At 37.5% G+C, this 21,631-nt stretch overlaps 2 protein-coding genes and 1 long non-coding RNA gene across 4 annotated transcripts; 1 reads left to right on the top strand and 2 right to left on the bottom strand.

Annotated features, from left to right (window-relative positions):
- Positions 1–741: 741 nt before the first annotated feature.
- Positions 742–2,184, bottom strand: LOC129447409 (uncharacterized). 2 transcript variants are annotated; one of them, XR_012360174.1, is made up of 5 exons: positions 1,521–2,184; positions 1,377–1,430; positions 1,185–1,279; positions 975–1,093; positions 742–891 (listed from the first exon to the last, which is right to left on the bottom strand). It is a non-coding gene; the product is annotated as an uncharacterized lncRNA (long non-coding RNA). The 2 variants fall into 2 exon arrangements; XR_012360173.1 differs by having other exon boundaries at positions 1,377–2,177.
- A 3,213-nt stretch (positions 2,185–5,397) lies between these two features.
- ankrd53 (ankyrin repeat domain 53) lies at positions 5,398–11,209 on the top strand. Its single transcript, XM_055191522.2, has 4 exons — positions 5,398–6,110; positions 6,646–6,810; positions 9,912–10,032; positions 10,488–11,209. Exons 1-4 carry the CDS (start codon positions 5,956–5,958, stop codon positions 11,052–11,054), a joined length of 1,008 nt encoding a protein of 335 aa, XP_055047497.2. The 5' UTR covers positions 5,398–5,955; the 3' UTR covers positions 11,055–11,209.
- Positions 11,210–13,871: 2,662 nt separating this feature from the next.
- On the bottom strand, positions 13,872–21,245 carry tex261 (testis expressed 261). The gene is made up of 6 exons (XM_055191440.2): positions 21,044–21,245; positions 20,190–20,269; positions 18,615–18,768; positions 18,425–18,492; positions 16,167–16,269; positions 13,872–15,491 (listed from the first exon to the last, which is right to left on the bottom strand). Exons 1-6 carry the CDS (start codon positions 21,111–21,113, stop codon positions 15,376–15,378), a joined length of 591 nt encoding a protein of 196 aa, XP_055047415.1. The 5' UTR covers positions 21,114–21,245; the 3' UTR covers positions 13,872–15,375.
- Between the last annotated feature and the right edge of the window lie 386 nt (positions 21,246–21,631).

Below are 21,631 nucleotides of genomic sequence, written 5' to 3'. Positions count from 1 at the left end.
GTCACAAATTGTCGTAAACGAACCATGACGCAGGTGGAGAGCCCCGCGGGGGTACGATGCCTCTAATTAGCATATGAATAGCAGCGAAACCTCTGCCGGCCAGGTAGAGCGTCTCTAGTCTAATTAGCATGTGAATAGCAGCAAAACTAGAGTGGCTGCCCACTTGGGTGTGCTCACTCGGTGTTGGCTGAAGCCACTACTTTTGAACGGGTGAAATCTCCCGTGAATGGTTGGCAGATCACTTCATGCCGATCGCGGGGGATTTTTCTTGTTTGGAGGGGGTGGCTTCAGCCAATACCGAGTGAGTAGATTCAAGTCGGGCCGTTACTCTAAAGAGGGGGGTTATTGGGCACCCTGGCTCATTATAAATGTAAACCCCAATAATAATAATAATAAATATATAATTTATGTGATATTAATTTTTTATATAATAATGTCATTGTGCTATGTACTTCATTATTCACACGATCAAGAAATATAAGAGAAAACAAAGAGGTTTATTTATAAACACACAGCTGTTTATTCAAAGAAAGAGCTTTAATTAGAAACACACAACTATGTACAAAGCACCATAATGTCTCTTATGTTGTCCTCCAAACACGTCAAAAAGTGCCCAAGACATTCGGGAAAGATCCCTAAAAATCTTTTTCAAAGTTATCAAGTGTTGAAAAAAGAAAAAAAAAAACTCAAAAACGTAAAAAAAGTCGCTTTTGCAGGCATATATGGTGAGTTCCCCAGAGCTCGGAGAGTTCCAGGCTGCGAGAGGGCGGTGGCCGTACAATCCATCCAGACACCCCGTCAACAATGCCGTCTTCATCAGACATGAGATCTATGGTGGCGCACTTTCAAATGTCCATCTCCAGCCAGCACACTTCGTCTCGCTTCCAGCAACTGTAATATAATCAATAAAGACAATAAGTGACCAGAAAAATACTCACATTGACAAAAAACTGATCTAATATAATACATCTTACCCTTTTTTTTCTGGATCGACTCCGAGCTAAACTTTTCGCATTTTCCGCCCGCGATGCGAGTTCAGGTTGTTTGTATCTGAAGCTCCGGCGAACCGACTCATAATACGTCTTACAGGCAGCTGGAAAACAATTAAAGAGACTGGTATTAATAAACAGAGTCACGGTACAATTAAACAAGAAATTAGGAAAAACATTAGAAGTTATACTTACAAACAATGTCGTCATTCTCAGCAGTTAAATGTGGACTTGCTAAAATAGCCCCAACCAAATAGGAGGTCACGGCTTCGTTATGAGGCGACGTTAGTCTGTGAAAACAAGATGTGCGGGTTTAAGATCGGATCTATTAACGTACCTATTTCCTTATACAAGAATAAAAGCATATTCTTTAAATCGTAACGTTACCTTTGCTCTGGTTCAAAGCGCCTGCAGTGTACATCAGAGACGCCGTACAGCCTCCTAAAAATTACAAGACAAAAACACCTCTAAGCAATAAAACACACAGCTTGGGCTACTTAAAAATATGCTTTTACATAAAATCATTCTTACCGCAATCTTGGGATTGTGCACCCGTCTTCTCTTCTTGGAGAGTTACAAACACCCAACCAAACATCGCTTAATGTTCCTCTTGTACTGCTGTGTGAGCCATGGCCATGACCTCGCACGCGATTGGACGAAGGCGAGAAGCCTGTCGGGCTCCTCCAATCACACGCGAGGTTATTGATATAAGGAAAATCTTGTGAGACGTGCGCGCATGCGTATGATATAAACAACAAACGCGATGTGCCGGGAGCTCTGTGTGATATCAACACAGTGTGCTGTCAGTTGAAAGATGGAAGTCCCAAGACTGAAGAAACGACCTTGGCGCTTCCATAGATATGTATATAAAGGCTAGATGGCTCGTCCGCGCTGCTGGCCAATTGAGTGCAACGTCCGCATTTTGGCGGCCATCTTACGACAGGGCGCTCGCTCACTCGTAGCATTGAGTTTTAATGATGAAGGTACTTTTAAATGACCATAACTTGCTTAATTTTTTACCGATTTTCAAACGGTTTGGTTTGTTATAAACGTCAAAGATGTACCTATGACACTGCATACCTATACTAAAAATAAAAAATAAATTCATGAAACATGTTAAAGCATCCAGAATTATAGCCACGTTAATAACGTTTGTAAAAACCCAAACCGTTTGAAAATCGGTAGAAAATTGAGCAAGTTATGGTCATTTAAAAGTACCTGCACCATTAAACTCAATGCTACGAGTGAGCGAGCGCCCTGTCGTAACATGGCCGCCAGGTGATGCCGTTAGGGACTCCGCCTTGAGCCATCTAGCCTTTATATACATATCTATGGGCGCTTCTGTGAACATTGCAACACTGAACTGTGTCATACACAGTATTTTGACCACAGAAAGCGCTATTTCAAAAATGGAGTTTGGGAGAAAAAATCCAAAAGGACTACGTCGGGTCAGATAACGTACAGAGCCTGCTGCTATCCAGTCATGAACTCGCTGTGAGTGATGTCCTGTCATGTGTAAAGACCCGGAGGATAACTTTACTGGAGTTAGAGAGATTGGTGAAAGTGAATCTGAAAGTGCAATCCGAGGACCCAGAAAAAAAAGTGATTGAAGAATTTGAAGAAATGCACCCAGCGAATTGCAGTTCAGACAACGGTGAGCATAATTACATATTTTTATATAAGCTTGGCTTGCTTAACGTATGTTAACATTTTAAACAATACTAAAACATATCAACAAGTAAAATAAAATAAAATAAAATCAACAAGTTAAACAAAAACGTTTTGAGTATGCTATATCAAAAAGTAGCCATCCAGCATGTTTTATCCATTGTGGCAGCCCTTGCTCACAAAAAGGTTGGAGACCCCTGGTCTAGTTAAATGTGGTTGATTATCACTGTTGTTGTTATTTTAATAGTATAAATTAATTTATAATTAAATAGGAATATCGCGTTATAATGCATAACGGTATCTTCTGTTGCTTTTCAGACGAAACAGCAGATGAACAAAGCATTCATCTTTTCCTGGACATCTCCTGTTGTGTGGTAAGCATGAAATTACATTTGGATATACCAGTATAAAGTTCAGTACATGCTAATCCAGAGCTAAAATGGGAAAACCTAACATGTTTCACCCACATTATTGTTTTCCACTCTCAAATTTCTGTTAGTTAACTAATGAAAGCAACTAAAGTATAAACACACTTTATAAAGTATAAAAAAAACTAAAATGAAGTTGAAGTGGATGAAGTTCCCACAAAGAACTTAACTGGTTCATTGCACTAAGATAAAGCTAGCTGTTTGAGATGCACATGATCTTTTCCAACTACAGTTTTCAAATCTTTTCATACTCAAATGGCCATATTGATGAGAAATGACCATATTAATTATGTTCTTTTTAAATCTCAAATGACCATATTAACGATGGGGTTTTCAATCTCAAATGGCCATATTCATGATGGACTTTTCAATCTCTAATGGTCTAATGGTGGTGCTGAGTATGTGCATTGCATGTGTTTTAAATATGTCCTTTAAATTTCCATAGGATGACTATATGGATGAAGAAGAGGGAAATCCTTGCTGAGGAGCAGACTGAAGCCTATCCTTACATACAAGATGGGGAGGAGCATGGAAGTGATCAGTCCAGAAGTGAAAAAACAGAACACTTGTTGATGAAACTTTTGGCCATGATGAAATTGACTGGTATCCTCCGTGACGACTTCTTACAGTATGTGGTTTGTCCAAAATGTATGACAGTGTACATGCTTACTGAAACCTATGAGCGCAGACGGGATGGTACAAAGGTTTGCAGGACTTGTGGTCACATCCCGTTCTACAATCACCCAAAGCAGAGGTCTGCATTAAGGAAGAAATATGGCTCTGCCTTGCTAAGAAAGGCTACATATTCGAGCGGTGAAGAGTATGTCCATCCAATACATTCTTACTGTTACAAGAGTGTTGTGCAGTCTCTGGGAGGACTTGTTAAAAGACTTGGATTTGAAGAGAAATTAGATGAAAGGCGAAAGCGGGAACTGCCAAAGGGTGTGTTAGGAGATGTAAATGATGGACAAGTATGGCAGGATTACCAGTATGTGAATTCAATAAACTGTAGTCATGCCACTATGCACAGTATTTGAGCTGTGATGTAATTGCACAAGTTACCTTGCTTCATTCCCATCCGGACAGACATTTTGTTGTTTGACATGTTGTTTGATGGTGTTTGCATAGAATGCACAAATTGAGCCTGATTAAAACTGTTAAAACAATTCAAATTGTTGAAATAAATAGTTTGGTGTATCTTTTTTACCTAACATTGGTTATTGCTAATTACATACAGAGTAATTAATATACACTGTTAGCCTGGAGAAATTGAATCTACTTAAAGGGATAGTTTAAAAATTATTAGGAAAAAATATTTTGAAAGTATTGTGATAAATGGTGAAGAAAAGTTTGATAAATGATTGTCATTAAACTTAAAGTTGATTTTGAATTACTCTGTCCAACATCTCCACTTAGTTAACTGAGTTGAAAAAAATTATATTTTTAATTAATGTATAATTATAATTCTCTTAGTGTTATAAATGGTATTATAACACAAAACTCATGACTTAGTCAGTCATTAAATAAACTTGATTCTCCACTGAAACACAATACAATACAATACAATGTGTTGTTTATGTCAATAAACACTGATCACCTGAACGGGGACTTTCATTTACAAAAATGGTAATTTATCATTTTAAACTAAACAACATGAATAATATTAGAGCATAAACCTCTATGACATTTTAACAAATATTTAAGTAGTTAAAGTTCTTATTAGTTCTTAATTCTGTAAAAAAGCTTAAATAATCGTAATATTCTGAGACAAAGGATTATGGGTGTTCCTTACAACATGTACTGCTAAAATTCATTCACTTGAATGTTTTAGTTTGATTAATTTTATACACTTAAAAGTTAAATGAACTAAGATTTTTAAGTAAATGTCCATAACTCAAAATATTAAGTGATGTTTACATCATGAAGACAATGTGTTAACCGTGTAGCATACTTTAAAAATAAATAAATTCAAACTAAAATTTAAGAGTCTGTAATTTGGCTTTACTGATACCAAAGATTTTCTTAAAATCAAAGATTAAAACCTCTCAGAATGTTACCTGAGTAAAACTCCCCCAGCTGCCCTGATTTGCATTTGTATAGCTCACAGCATGTTCATTTACATGTTAAAGCCTCCCCTAGAATTAGGGGAAGGGGGGACAACTTCCAAGCAAGACCCACGTCAACTTCTGACAACTTACGGCAGTTTTCGGTGTTGGCTGCAAATTGTCGTGCGCAGTCGTAAACTTGGAGTTTCACAGCAATCTACAGTGCCACATTCTGACGAAAATTCCACTTTTCATGCAGTGTGCCTTACAGTGAACTTTGAGCTTAATTATTTTGCAGGTATTATTTATGCTACAACAGCAATGTTACACACCAACTAAAGTTTGAAAAATGGGATCAGGAAGAACGTGACCCCTAAAACCACATAGGGACAGGGTGTAAACAATAATGTAATAGTGGTTATTTAATAATATCGGCTTGTTCTTGACACGTACTGTAGTCATTTGGATAAATCCAGTTCAGGTGTTTGGCGGATGCGTGAAGTTGCATCCGACAGTGACATGTTTCACGCAGCCGCGTGTGGAAGCCCCCTGTGGTTAAGTTTGAGTCTGAAGAGAGCGCAAAAGCCACTCCATACTGACAAACAAGTTTGTGTTTCTTATAACCTTCTTTAGTTTTCTGTAATTAATTCAGCTTTATTTAGCTAACATTAGAACTTTGTTTTGTAATTTGTAAATTTGGCATATTTTGTCTAATCCAATGTATGTAATTCAATGTATTTTGTCTAAGTCAATGTATGTACTGTATGTGTGTGTCAGGGTCTCACTGTGCTCCATATAGCTGGACTGCATGGACACCTAGACTGTATGGAGCTGCTGCTGGACACTGGTGATTTTGTGGATGTAAATGCTAGTTGCCCTCATGGACGCAGACCAATACATATGGTGCTAACCGCTCTGAGTAGACCCAACTCACAAACCTGCCTTAAGTTCCTGCTGGACCATGGAGCACAGCCCAATGTGTATGATTCAAGTGTATTTTACCAGTAATCACATCCAATAATTGATCAAACATTGAAACAGTCATAAACAGTGTCTACCGTATTTTTGGGTCTTTAAGCTGCTTTTTTCATAATTTGGCTGGTGCTGCGTTTTATAGTCAGGTGTATGAGAACTTCACGCTAATTGGCTTGTTCGGTTAATTTAACCTATTCAACCTTCCAGGTAAGTTCTGTAAGCTATGGTTTATCGTTTCAATAACTGATAATATTACTTTTAACGTACTGAAATCTATTCAGCCTGCTGTTCTGTCTGCTATTGTTTCTTTGAATAACTTGCTTTTCCAGATTAAATGCATTTTCTTCGGCTTGGATTTTGTAAAAAAAAAAATTCTAAATAAACGTGACGTATAGTCCTCTGTGACTTATATAGGTTATTTTGTCTTGATGCATTTTTGAATGATGCGGCTTATACTCCGGTGCGGCTTATAGTCCGAAAAGTACGGTAAGTCATGTCACATAAAAGAATAATTTAAACTTTGTGTTTTTGTATTTATAGCACAACAGATGAAGGGGTAACGCCGCTGCATTTGGCTGCTGCAGAAGGCCTAAGAGAATGCACAGAGATACTAGTGAGAAACAAAGCAGACACAAATGTTCGAGACAATAGAGGTCATACACCACTTGACCTTGCTCGTATCTGGGGCTACAAGGACATTGCCAGGTACCCTGTAGATTGAATGATATGATATCGTATCTTGATACATAGCTCCTGGTACATATTGCTGCATCTTCCGATGTAATAGAGTCCACTAGAGGAATTTGGTTTCTGTCCGTTTGGTGCTGGATTTTTAAAATTACAAAGCAGACACATACACTAATTAAACTTGCTCATCTTTGTTTAGTAGATTTGTGCCATTTGGTTCTTATTATGGTCATAAATCACTATGCTGTGCTGATGACAAGCAACACTATCTCAAGTACAAATTCAAATTCCTCCACAAAATCATCCACTTTAACCACCTGCCTGGAGGAGATAAAGGCGTGGATAAAGCAAAATTCCTTGCAGCTTAACAGCTCTAAGACAGAAGCAATTTTAGTTGGCACCCCATATCAGGTCTGGTCATCATTCATATCAGCATTGCCATTTCTGGCCAGGATATTTCACTCTCAACCTCAGTTTCCAACCTAGGTGTTAATATGGACTACTATCTGACTTTCAAGGCTCATATCAATAATCTGTGCAAGACCTCCTTCTTCCACCTCAGGAATATTGCCAAACTCCATCCCACACTCACTCTTTCAGATGAAGAAAAGCTTGTCCACGCCTTTGTCTCCTCCAGACTGGACTACTGCAATGCACTTCTCATCGGGATCCCTCCCAAAAGTCTTCAGAAACTGCAGTACATTCAAAACAGCACTGCTGGGATGCTGAAGAGGGTGCGCAAATACGACCATGGCTGCGTCCGAAAACTCTAAATTGCTGCCTTCTGAGGCAGCTTTCCAAGACAGGAAGGCATCAATGTCCGAATTCAATGTTAGATTTACTTCCTGTCTCATGAGATATCTATGCGTGGGCGTACAATAAGAATGTGATTGGTCGAGCCTGGTCGAGTTCGAAAAAATTAAATGGCGGCCAAGGAAGCGACTCAAGCTCAAATTTTGTGTAAATAAAAGTAGATTTTCACTTTTTACATTTTTTTAATTGCATTTCTAGCAAGAAATTATTGTAGTTTTTAAATATGTGATTAGTTATCACAAAGGCGCTCTCTGTTTATATTTGAAAATCTTTCTCTGAGCTGCCTTCATGCCTCCGAAGTCATTTCCTCATGAAGCAGTGAGGCAACGAGTCACTGCCTTGAGTTTTCTGATGCATCCCATATTACTTCTATCCTTAGATCACTTCACTGGATAAACTTGAACACATGCCCTACACTCTGTTTCAGAATTTCTCCTTAAACCCCCCTGGACCAAGCTCCGTACTATGGGAGATCAGGCTTTCTGCTCCCAGATTATGGAATGCTCTCCCTGACCACCTGAGGACACCACAGACCATGAATGCTTTTACAAGCCTAAAAACCTACCTTTTTAACTCTCCTCCCGCCCACATTTTTTTTAAATTTGCCAGCCAGTGGCAGCATTTTTTATGGTTTTCACAAAAAAGTAATGCTTTCCAGAAAATGTTTTTCTTATATAAACATACAATATAACAAATGAAAGAAAAGACCCCCTGCTTAAAAAAAAGTTTAAACCTAGCTTCATTTGTTCTCTTTTTATCACCTCTCAAATATGGGTTGGTTTTTTCAAAAATATATATATTTGTAGCTAAAGCTGAGATAATTGCATTCACAGAGTTTTTACTATTTTTGGATCAGTGAATGCTTTAGTGTTTTATACGTAAAAGTGCCACATAGTGGATAATAGTGGAAATATGGATTATCGTTAAAAAATTTCCATGCAGGCTTTGCCTGTCGCTTCCAGTTTAGGATTCTAAAATATGTATCCAGGACGCCACTGTCCATATGCGATACAAAGCTTGGGTGTTTGGTTCACCATCACACAGACGAATTATGTTGTAGGAGCAGGCTTCACTCAGTTTCTTATTTGTTTTTCAGAGTGCTTGGCCAAACGTGTAAATAATCTCAGAAAAAAGCCGCACCCTGCACACAAACGCATCCACCGCACACTAAGTTTTCTCCACAGATGTGCCTTGGCGTGCAACAAACACGCCTGTACGCAAAGTACCTCTCTTCCCCGGGACCATTCACCAAACAAACGTCCGTATCCTGATCTGATGCAGAAATTTTGGTACAGAAGGCGTAAAGCGAGAGTACAGGCACTACTAGTCCGTCCAAGCTTGAGCCAGTCCAGGCTCCTCTAAGCAGTAGAGGCTGGGGCCTCCACCCCGGGCTTCTCTCCGGAGCTCTTTGCTGTATTGTGGCTCATAAAAGTAGCCACGAACTGCGTATTAGAGCATCACACTTACGAAATCACCCTCTACCATATCATATTGATTACCTTCTGCTATTATTGTAACATGAAGCCTGGCTCGCTCCACAGTGTCTGTTAGCTTAGCTTCCAAAAAGATGGCAGCTGTATTGTTTCTTTTCGTGTATTTTCGTAAGTCCCACCCACTGATCTGTAATAGTTCTGTAGCGTGAGTGGGGCCCACCCATAGCCCACCTGGAAAAATAAGTGTTTGTAGTCTTGCACTCTTGACAATATATAGCATTTCCTTCTTTCAATGACGCAAAATGAAGATTTTTACATCATTGAGAGAAGGAAGTGTCCCTTTTACCTTTTTAACTTTCTCTTTGTTGATTTGTTTTAAAGCTCTGTTAGTTCTGAAATCACTGTTAGTTTGACTGATAAAATGCATTTGAAAAAGCAACACTTGTCAAACATAATCATTATACATATTCTTTATTATCATGAAAATACCTGAAAAGGTTTGAATAACAGCAATATAAATAAATCCTTAAACCATTTCCTGGAGCTGCGTGTCATAGCTGCGTGTGTATGGCTCTTCGTCTGCAGTGCATATTGAGTTTCTGCACCATCTGGCTTTTGGATGTTGCAGCATTTAATCGTAATTTATTGAGAAGCATCAACAGCAATAATGTTCAGTATTGTCTGCTTTGTAATCTTGGATGAACCTGCATCAAAACAAAAACAACAAGCGCCTCCATTGGACCCACACTCCAACCGAAAGATCCAGCGATATGTATTAGGAGAAACGTATTTCAGCTTATGCAGAAATGTAGACAAAGATATGTAATTCCAATGAACCTGTGTAGCTAATGAGCATGTGTCTGTCGGTAACAGGTTTCTTAAAGATGCCATGTGGAAAAAAGACAAAGAGCAGGAGATGGAAAAACTCAAACAGCTGCATAATCTCAGGCAGGACCTGGTCAGGATGCATACAATGGCAGAGAGCAAAGATAAGGTCTATTTAAGTCTATTTATGCATTTCAACCACTGTGCTTACAAAAAGATATTACTGTATAATGCACAATTTCTTTGTGCAATTTTCGAGGCACAATCAATTGAGGGTTGTCTTGCACAAACAAAATGCTTCTTGTGGCTCCCTTCTTCAGACGTCAACAATCCTAGAGGCTTTTCAAATAAAATTTTGCCGTGACAATTCAATGACAGTACTTATGTATTTTAGCTGATCTGTCTGAGACTGATCCTCTAAAAAGCATTCAAGCTTTTCAGGCAAACATGTTATTTTTCTAATAAAATCTGTAACTTCTGTGCTTACTGAAACATTTCCATTTGCATGTGGCTTGGGATGGAGTTTGAAGTTCAAACCTGACCAAGAATTTTTATTAACTAAAATGACTGACCATACATACTGTGCATGTCCTGTATGTAATATTTTAAACTTATTGATTTCAGATGATCAGACTGGCTGTTAACAAACAAGAGCTATCAGTATGGACAACGAGGGCAGGTTGTTCTCCGACGAAGCATGCCATAAATGTCAAGCAATCCTCCAGACATGCCAAATGCCTACTCACTGAGCTAAAGATGCCAAACAATCGCACAAAATATCACCCTGGCACACCAAAAGAAAAATGGAACATCTCACCCATCCCTTCCAAACCTCCTCCAGGCAGCATTAGCCGATCTCAGGGGGTGCGAATGGGAACTCATCCTGAAGAATTGCCATCTGAGCCGGATTTGAGTTGTACTGTGACGCTTGGCTGCTGGAAAAATGGTCGTCCTCGCTACATAGCGTCACAAGATGGCATTTCACATTTATTGCCTGACCTGCCGTTAAACATCCTCCTGAAAGCTTTGTTCCCATCAGCATTCCCATCACGAATTGATTCTCCCCAACATTTCCAAAGTTCTAGTGTGCTGGATCTGCCTCGGTTGGGCCAGTCCTTAAAAGCAGATGCCTCACTGTGGACTGAGGTGGCCATGCATCTAGCAGAGGAATTGCAGCCAGGCCACTATTAGAAATCAGATGTGGATATGCGAATGGCTGAAGAGTTCAGTCAGATTTTGTATCAAGTACAAAAATAACTATATTAAAACGCTAATCCATCACGCTTTTCAAGTGTGAAATAGAGATTACTGGCCACTGTATGTATAGATTGAACTAATACACTGAAAGGATTATTCGTTCGATTTGCTCAATTTTTTTGAGGTGAGTGGTTGCAATCAATTTATTTAAGCTACATTTAAGTTTTTTATTTTGTTTTATTTTACTTTTTTTGTTTAAATGTAACTTAAATAAATTGATTGACTTTAATTTCAAACTTTGATTAGATTATTAGCCTGGTTTTCACAGACAGATTTTCCAGATTCTGATCAAGGGTTTATGGACTATTTTCGAACAAGTGCACTACCAAACTAATCATAAATGTTCTGCAATACAGTATGTATAGTACACAAGACAATGCTAAACATTCCTGAACCATCCTGCTCAAAAACATGTTTGAAGGAATAAACATTACTGTTAAGCTGTCTAGATGTGAGTGTAAGATGAACTTTGAATGAATGCAGTTTGAGGGCTGAAGGTGTCAAGGTCAATTCCACTGTGACACAGGTCACTGGGATATTCAATGATGACAGCAGAGCTGTTTTCTTCCCAAAGGACACTTAGCTCCATTTTTGGCACATAAGGCGGCCCTTTTACAGTGACCCAGGACCAGTTTCCTACATGCTAGCTTTAACCATACCCATTATGAAACAAGCCAAAAAATCTCACAAGTAAAGGGCAGCTTCCACCCAAACCGTGTCTCGTACCCTCTTAAGTGAATCATTCCCACGTGTTACTATGAGCTGACCTTTCATCAACCTCACACTCCAAGTGTAAACTCCAGTCTGCCAAGTAAAGAGCACAAATGTGTTTGTAGAGACCTTTTTATCCCGACCACTGTACAGACATTTTATTTGAATTTTTTTACATTTACAGTTTAAATAAAAATCTGCTTTGATAAAGGAGCTATTTTACATCATTACAATTTTGAAAAGAATTAAAGTGAAAATTTCGCCAAATTTTGCTGAATCCAACATGGCATTGCGTCATGGGAGTTTTCTATATCAAGAAAGTGACAAGAAGAAAACTATTTTATGTTACAAACTTTCATATAGCATCTTTAGGTTATAAAAATATAAAAAATTCAAACCCATAACTTGAATTTTAAAGATTTGAATTATTTTCCCACAACATACAATAAATCCAAGTTTTTTTAAAATAAATTTTTATATTGAATCAATATATAAATGTGCATTCATCTTTGCCATGTTATATTTATTTAGTTGAACAGTGGTATACACTGATTAAAAACAAAACATTAATGGCATTAACCGAAAAAACATACTTTTTCATATAGGAACACTGCTGCAGTTATACTTGGGACGTCGTCGCTTAACATTTTTCACAGCGATCAGCTGTAAAATATTTTGGTCCTGCTCGATTTTCATTGACTTTGAGTAAAATTATGGAAAGTTTTTCATAAGATCCTCTGGGCTGAATGTGACAGTAGCTTGATGCTGTCGCGAGAACAAGCAACCGGCTCCCGAGTGCCTCTCGCGTAAATTATTAGATGTTGATGGCTTATGTTTCTTTCCAGTCACAGGTTTATCAATGCCATTAAAGAATTATTTTGTTTTTGTTTGTTTGTTGATCACAAAGTACAAAGTAGATGAGGAAAACTAGGATTCCGTGTACTCAACGCGCCGCCATTGTTTGTTTACATTGCGTGGAATCGTGCGCTGTAATTTGTGGAGTGGATTTATTGCATTCTGCAGAAAAGGAGAAGTGGCATTTATTGCGTTTTGGGGAAAAAATGACAGAATAACATGGCAGATATTGGATTTTGCGTAAAATTAAGAATTTACTTTTAAATACTGACCTGATATAATACTGATTTTGGCAGTAACTAATTTTTTTTAAATGGCGTTTATCGCGTTTTGGAACCAAACTCTTCATATACTCTTAAATGTGCATGCATGATCTTCATGTACAAAATACGCACGTTACGAAAATCTGACTATTCTGATGATAAAATTAACGTCATGCGTATTGTACGCGGACCCTCGCGCATACATAAAAACAGAACTATACTTCAGGCTTAAATGTGCATGTTAGTACCTAAAGGGAAAATATTTGTACCTCAAAGGTACATATATGTACCCAAATAGTAATTAAGTCCTTTTTGAAGGGTACTGTCCCAGTGACAGTTTTTGTAATTTTTGACAGTGTACATACTGTAATAGTGTTTACCTATCAAAAGCTCATACAACCAAGTTTTGTTATATTTTTGTACAGCACACAAAATTATTAAGCAGCCTGCAGCATAGCATTTTTTAAGCAATATTTCCCCCAAAAATCTAGCTTTGCAATTTGCTGTCATACCAACTGGTATCATTTTATTTTAAAGGTCACGTTCTTTCTGATTCCATTTTTGAAACCCTAGTTAGTGTATATAATGACTATAATAGCATAAATAATACTTGTAAAATGATAAAGGTATATTTTCTTTAACAGAATTCGCCTTTCAAAGCCTACAGCGAACAGTCAGTGTTTTTTACACGTGAAACATGAACACATGTTATATTGCGCACTGTAAACACAATCAAAACTTCAAAAACACCGAAAGAACGTGATCTTTAAACTGCACAAACCTCTGCCACTTTTACAAAAACTGCTCTATTCTATCAAAAGTTTCAGATGTTCAATTTCCAGTTAAATGAAAATATATCAAAACATTACTTGGAATGGAGCAAGTTTAAAAGCATAGGTAAACAAAAAAATAACATTCACCCTGTTGTTCCAAATCTGTTTACTGTTTTTCGTGAATCAAAATAAGACATTTACCATAATTAACAATGTCTTGACATAAAGTTCCAAACTAAGCATTACAAAAGGTATCCTTATGCTCTACATCCCAAGTAACCCGAAGCTATGTATGTGTGCAAAAACAAATGTAACCAACAAGATTGCTTTCTTTGTATCTAATAACAAATGAATTGCAAGTTGCCAAAATAGCTACTATTTTCATACAAAGCTATTATATGGAGACAAGTAATTCCAGAAATTAAATTACAGAAAACTGGTTGCACGTTTGTTATTTTTGGAGCTTAAAGGGATAGTTCACCCAAAAATGAAAATTCTGTCATTTCTTCATGTTGTTCTAAATCTGTATGAATTTCTTTTTTCTGATGAACACAAAAGAATATACATTTTTGATAAATGATGGTAAGCACACAGCTGACTGTAACCACTGACTTCCATAGTAGGAAAACAAATAATATGCAAGTATTGTGATAAATGATGAAGAAGATATTTTAATAAATGATGATAGGCACACAGTTGACGGTACCTATTGAATTCCATTATATTGGTTTTCCTACTATGGAAGTCAGTGGTTACATTCAGCCGTGCTTTTACCATCATTTATCAAAATATCTTGTGTGTTCATCAGAAGAAAAAAATTCATACAGGTTAACAACAACATGAGGATGAGAAAATGATAACATAGTTTTCATTTTTTGGTGAACTATGCCTTTAACATTTCCCTCCCTATTGACTATCATTTTATAAATACGCAGTATAAACCATTTGTTCAGAATTTCTCGCTTGGTGTTCCACAGAATAAAGAAAGTAACACAAACTTTCATTCAGAGAAACATGGTGATGAGTAAACAACAAAATTGTCAGTTCTTTAACCATTCTTTTAAAGTCAACGCTTACAATGAATACTTGCAAGACACTATGCACCGACAGTGGACTTACAGAAGAACAAACATTGGATTTGGGGTAAAACATTTCTTTAAAATGCAAAAAACCTAGACACATCAATTTATTCATGAGCATAAACACTGCCTTTTAAATTGACACAATTAGAAGAAAATCACCAGGAGCTTCTACAGGCAGCACTGCCATCACGACCGAAGCCAAAGCCCTTTCACAATAATTCATATACAGACACCATCAACAGTCAAAAGATCAAGCCTTTAAAAATTAAAGACTTCTGGAGTTCTCTTATGGCTTGGGACGCCTAAGAAAAATTAGCTGGCGACTGCCGTGACTCTCTCACATAAATCGACAAACAGACTGACGTAGAGCAAGTTCATTCCAGGAGTTTTATGTGCACTTTAGATATTCAGTTTAGATATGGTCCTTTCCCTTGGCTACAGATTCATCCCATGATAATCTTCACATATCCCCCCTCATAAAATGATGATGCTGTTCATCTGAAGGAGAAGGTGATCTGAACAACCCCACTGCCAAGCCCCATTCGTCTGATATGTATTCACTTGAACTCCTTTAGTACATCTTTTGTCGGCTCGGCAAAATGGCTTCCTTCACAATTGAGAATATGAGCAGGATGCCCGAGCGTTTGCCCCGCTTTCCTTTTGTGAAGTAATTTGACACCACATCATCTAAGAAAAGCAAAACAGAAAATAATGCATCTGAGCTATATATTGTATGCAAGTGTTTTACCAGCAGCACAATAAAGGTCACCAGCAATCAGCGATTACTTTCTTTAAAAAAAGCCACAAAACAAAGAATTCTTAAATTTATGCTGGTTAAAATCCATCAGTATATCGCTCATCCAGTAAAGTACCTGGAAAGTTCAAAAGTTAACACGTTAAATTGTGGATGGGACGACATATGCCGATATACACTAATAATGCCTTGCCGTTGAATGATTCTGAATCGCACAGCCGATATTACGCACAGCTGATATTACGCACAGCTATTTCGTGTACTACGGCATTTGATCAGTAAGTCCTTATCGATCTGAAATCACTGTTAGGTTGCATTTCAACGTAATTCATTGAGAAGCATAGTAAGCATCATCTGGCTATTTATCGTTCCATCCCTATTTTGCATTTATGTGTTTGGCAGATGCTTTTATCCAAAGTGACTTACAGTGAATTAAAAGGTATACATTTTTCATCAGTATGTGTGCTTCCTAGGTTTGAACCAAAGACCTTTTGTGCTGCTTATGCAATGCTTTACCACTGAGCTATATACGAGCACATTTAAAGCTTATTAAACTCATTCTTTATTTAAAACTAAATGAAAACAAAACAGTTAAGCTTGACACTCACCTCCCTGCTGCATAGTAGATGGCAGGACATTTTCCCCAGCAGAAAGAGAAACGAAGAAAGAGAATGGAATCACCCACAGGCACATTGTGAAGTATGCTAAAACCTGAAAACAGACAGACAATACGTCATGTATCTCACTGAAAATTATGAGCGTGAATTTGACTTAAATATCTCTCTCATGTAAACCCATATTTCTTCTGCTGAGCACAATGTGCAAGGAATGTAATGATAAGAGCAGTGTGAACAATGAACATGCACATCTCCATGATCTAACACTTAACATGTTCATACAGCTCAGAATCTGTATAGACAACTATCATGGTAGTTTTATGACGTCGTTTTAAACTACAGGGCACCATGTTGCATTCAATGACAAATACCAGACACGATGGGCATGACAATTTTATTGTCATTATGAAATTATATGATGTGGCCATTATGACATGTGTTTTAATTGTAACAGCTGGCATAACTGCATTTAAATTAGACATATTTACATTACATTTAAACATTTTTAAGCACCTAACTAAACCCCTATCACCAAACCAACACATTTATAGATTAAATGAAACACAGAATACAATACAACTAAACTTATTTAAAAACCGCAACGACAGACCAATCGACAAATCTATGTGAACTATGATCACCGGCTCGTATGCGTCTCTTGACCAATTGCTTCATCAGCTCAGCTTTTATTGGCTGCCACCTATGGGATACAACTGAGTGCTTTTGTGAAGCAGGATTGTTTTCAGCGATTACATCCTTAAATTCCACTCCGTTCTGCATACAATGTTATTATATGGTTTTAGAAGACAAAATTAATAAATGACAAGTTGACTATATCCATCATATAGGGCAATGGTTCTGAAACTTTTCGGCATCTGCCCCTCCTTGTGTAGGGTGCATCACTTCGCGCCCTCCACCTCAAATAAAATTCATGACATAAAACAATCTCAAATGCAGAATTTGAATTAAACAAAACATTAAATTACACAATGTAGTGCTGTCGGGTCGGTAGTAGGAATGGGTATTGCTTTTTTCTGATACCGGTGCAAATCGATACTTTTAAAATTGTACCGGTGCCTAAACCGATACTTTGAAAAAAAGACGGTAGATGAAAGTACAGCATAAAACACAATGAAAATATTTCTGTGTTTGTCGTTTTGTCATAATTTGTTTATTAATGATTTGGCTAAAGCACTATCATCTTTAAAGCACTGCGTTCTTGATTTCTTAATTATATTTCTGTATGAGATTTTTAAAGTGTAAATTAAATTAAATCTTTTCAACACTCTGCTTTCAGGTCAGTAAAATGTTCTGTGATTGGTTGTTAACAATCTTTTCAATGATTGGTTAAAGCCCACGCGGCTGCCGCTCACAAAAAGATAAAGGAGTTCTAATCGAAAGTGATCATCAAGATTAGATCTCTTGATTTATAAACTATAGAGAAAGTTGCACAATTGTGTCTCATAGTGTGGTCAATTAAAACACACTTGGCGAATAGAGAAATAAAATACAGCATCTTTTTCTCTTTATTTGGATCGACTATGCGACATCCCCTTCGCGAAGTGCCCATCAAGGGCGCAAAAACGCAATTTGGAATTCACCCCCACGTTTTGCTGCATGTCTCAGATTAGGTTAAACTTTATTTGTCCCCGAAGGGAAACTTGTCTTAGACAAAGTGCTACAGTGTTGTTCTAAAACGACTTTCACATTCACATGTATTTTATAAGTCAGGAAATTATTTACAGCATATGAGTGCAATATAATTTAACTAGCAATCATGTGCAGTGCTGGTGCGATTACGCTTCTTGCTCCACAGAGAGCCAATTATTTCAGTCAACATTTAAAAGGCACCAAAATCTGTGTTCTGATTCGGTCCGGTAGATACCGGTCATACTGGCACTGGGTACCTAAACCTTGTTGGTAGCTATATTCTTCTGAGGTTATTAAATTAATTTTATTAAAAAAACATGTCATAAAACTGGAACCCCCAGCACCATTTCAGTTTAAGAACCAATGATATAAGGCAACACAGTGCAATATATCTATAAAATTACACTGACGAAGGATATCATACTGTTTTTTATATTAACTTCAAATGATTACTCCATAACTTGAAGTGTAACAGCTAGCGTAATTTCAAGTGCCTTCAAATCGAACATCTAATAATCAACCTCAATGCAGGATTTATGGTTTAGGATGTAATTCAAGCTGTACTTTTGAAGTCCAAAAAGAATATCACAAGAGCATACCTCAGAGAAAGGATAGTACTCCTCTGCAAAATACTGGAAGGCCATATAGTGGTTTAACACAACCAGTACTGTACATGGGGAAAATGCAAGAATAAAGATGAGAGAAATAATGAAAGGTATAAAAGCAAAGACTATTTAAAAAATAAAACAGCGCTGCTGTGTGTATTTTTATATGCACTTCATCACATACCACATGAAAGGATAAAGTTTGGTGAGGTGAGCATAATGTAGGGAAACGTCTGCAGCAAACCAAAGTACACCAGGTTTGTGAAGAGACCAACTCCAATCATGAGTGTGGGGAAGCCCTCAAACAGGTAGAGCCCAACCAGCACAGCTGTGGAGAACTGAGAGAAAAGAATCAGTTAGTGCTCTTAGAGTATGTGCAAAATTGACATGTTGGTTTCAGTAACAAGTTTTTCTACTAAAAAACTAATTTAGGTTTAGTTAGGTTAAGGTTTAAAGTATTGCAGAACCTCAACTTATTGCATTATTCAGCATGCAAATTGTTTTTCAGTATTGCATAGCTCTGCTTTCTGGAAATGATGAGTGACTTGGAAGCAACTACCAATTGCTATTCGTTAATTAAGTCGTGATGTAAAAATACTGTTTCTGGGTCCAATCCTCCACTAATTTCAAGAGAATACAATCTAAACACTCTTTTATGATCTCTGTTTATTCATATCATGCATTTAGTCTAAGCTTTAATAAACTTACGGTAAACACTACATTCTCCAGGCATACCGGACACTAACTGTTATACAATTAATTTGAGATTAATTGCTATATTGTCATTTAGGACTTTCGTATGGAGATAGAGAGTAGGATCATGATTTTCCCCCTAGTTTTAAGGCTCACCATGAGTGTGTATTAGTATTTTTTGTTGTTTGCTTAAGCATCCGATTGCTGCGATGGAAGCGATGTCGTTTGACGACAAACTTAACAAGCGGATATGTAACATACATTTCGAATTTGGTGCCCATTTGACCGAGAAAAGGGGTGTTTGTAGTCTCTCCCCTCAACAAAGATATTGGACTTCCTGCTTTCGATGATGCAAAATTATGATTTTTACATCATTAAAAGAAGGAAATGCAGCACTGAAATCTGTATTTTTCCTGTCTCAGCGGCAACTGAGGAAATGATACACGACCATTCAAAAACATGACTGGGGTTTAGGGCTGCACGATAAATCGCATGCGATACCACGCGCATCACGTCAGTAATGCCGGTTCCTTGATTAGTATTAAATCGCCATCAGCTGTTTTCAGATGGCGCGACATTAACTGCACAGAGCCGTAGTTCCCTGAAAATTTGGGCCATATCGCAGGCGATACGTCCGTGATAATTAATGCGAAATTGCCCCGATTGTCAGGGAACTACCGGTCTGTGTAGTTAAAGCTGCTCCATCTGAAAACAGCTGATGGCGATTTAATACTAATCAAGGAACCAGCATTACTGACGAGATGTGCGTGACAAACACATGCGATTTATCGTGCAGCCCTACTGGGGTTCTTACCATACTGAGCTTAATGCAAATGGGTGAAGTGTCCCTTTAATGCCCCCAGCTGCTATATTTAATTGTCTAGTATCAACATACAAAAACACCAAAGTATGCAAAATCATTATCATTGCTTAGAGTCTATGATATGGGTTTTGCTGCTTAGGGAGGGAGGGACCCTTAAGACTATTTTAAGACTAAAGGAGAAGAAATGTGCTTGATAATGACTTGCATAACAAAATTGAACTTTACCACAGAGGTGATACTCACCATAATCATATATTTTATAATGCGGCTGGTGGCGACTGTGTACTCCTCTATTAATTCTGCCAAATAATAAAGGCCCGCAGCTGTAAAGACAAAAAGCAAACTAAAAATACAGCAAGTGACATAGTAACACACAGTTATTGTGCCATAAAAAGCTGAATAAAAACAATCAGATTTAGTACATGCACGCCTTATGCCAACATCACTTAACAGTAAACAAAGGGTTGATTTTACTTCCAAAGGACAAAGGTATAGCTGCAGGCGAGGCAGGTGCTGGGCTAACCATATTACCAATCATTACGATTAACACATGCCTACGTGGACATATGTACTCTTTACCACGCCTTCTCCAACCGTAATGTACCAACCAGTGAAAGGAGAGTCCACATGCAAAAACTGACTACCAATCCATTTGTTATGCACATTTGAGATAAGTTATATTTCTGCAGAGCCCTCTGATACCATGTAATTTAACCTTAACAGTTACTGTAGATAAAATTGAGAGCAGCTATAAGATGAGGGTAAGATTAAAGAAACCAGTTTAATGAAAAACATTAAAACATATGCATGTTTAAACTACGATTATTATGGTGATAACGCTTGTCAAATTAAAGATGGAGATGACAGCATCTCTACAACCTCAGCCTGCCAACGTATTTCTCTTATAAACATGCTTTCTATAAACCTACTTTACCACCATCTAATAAAAACTGGTAGAAACTCGTTTAATCTCGCACTTTCTACAAAAGCGTGCACGTTAATTTCCCTAGCACAGCTTTATTCGTCGCTGCAACCATAGATATGGCTGAAACGCTAGCGGTTAGCACCCCCGCTAACTGCAACAGCAAAAAACTCACCAATAGCGAGGGTAACAAAACATATCTGTATCACCAGCGACAACCAGCTGAGTAAATAAATAAACCACATCTCTTAAAAGCTAGTCAAATAAATAAGCAGTTAGTAAACAGAAATGGGAGATGTGTGTCTCCGATAGCTAGATTAACAACAGAAGTGACCAAAGTTTCCTTAGACGTAGCGCGACGAGCAAGAGAAGAGTATGTGGGAATCTGATCATTGAAAAGAAACAGCGCTCTTTCTGGCTGGAGGAGGTATTGCATCTGTGGAAAATTAGAGTCTACTGTGCAACAACTGTATTTTCTCATTCTTTATTGTTGCTATTTCAAAACAACAGTGAAGTCTTAAAATCCTAAACAAAACAAAGAGAACATGTAGTGTTAAAAAGTCATATTAACATTTTGATCCACAAATAAAATTATCAGCATTTAGTTATTGTTTATTAGGTCAAAAAGAAACAAAATCTCTGACAAAAACTGTCTAGACTTTTGAATGGAGATAGATGGACAGACAGACTTTATTTATTTATAACTTTTTCTGTTGGATGGTCAGATTTCACTCAAGCTTCTCACTTGTTTTGGTCATGCATA

This window comes from Misgurnus anguillicaudatus, chromosome 21 (assembly GCF_027580225.2).
Source record: "Misgurnus anguillicaudatus chromosome 21, ASM2758022v2, whole genome shotgun sequence".
NCBI classification, from domain to species: Eukaryota; Metazoa; Chordata; class Actinopteri; order Cypriniformes; family Cobitidae; genus Misgurnus; species Misgurnus anguillicaudatus.
The sequence above is the reverse complement of the archived record's forward strand: the minus strand, read 5'-3'. Positions and strand labels throughout refer to the sequence as shown.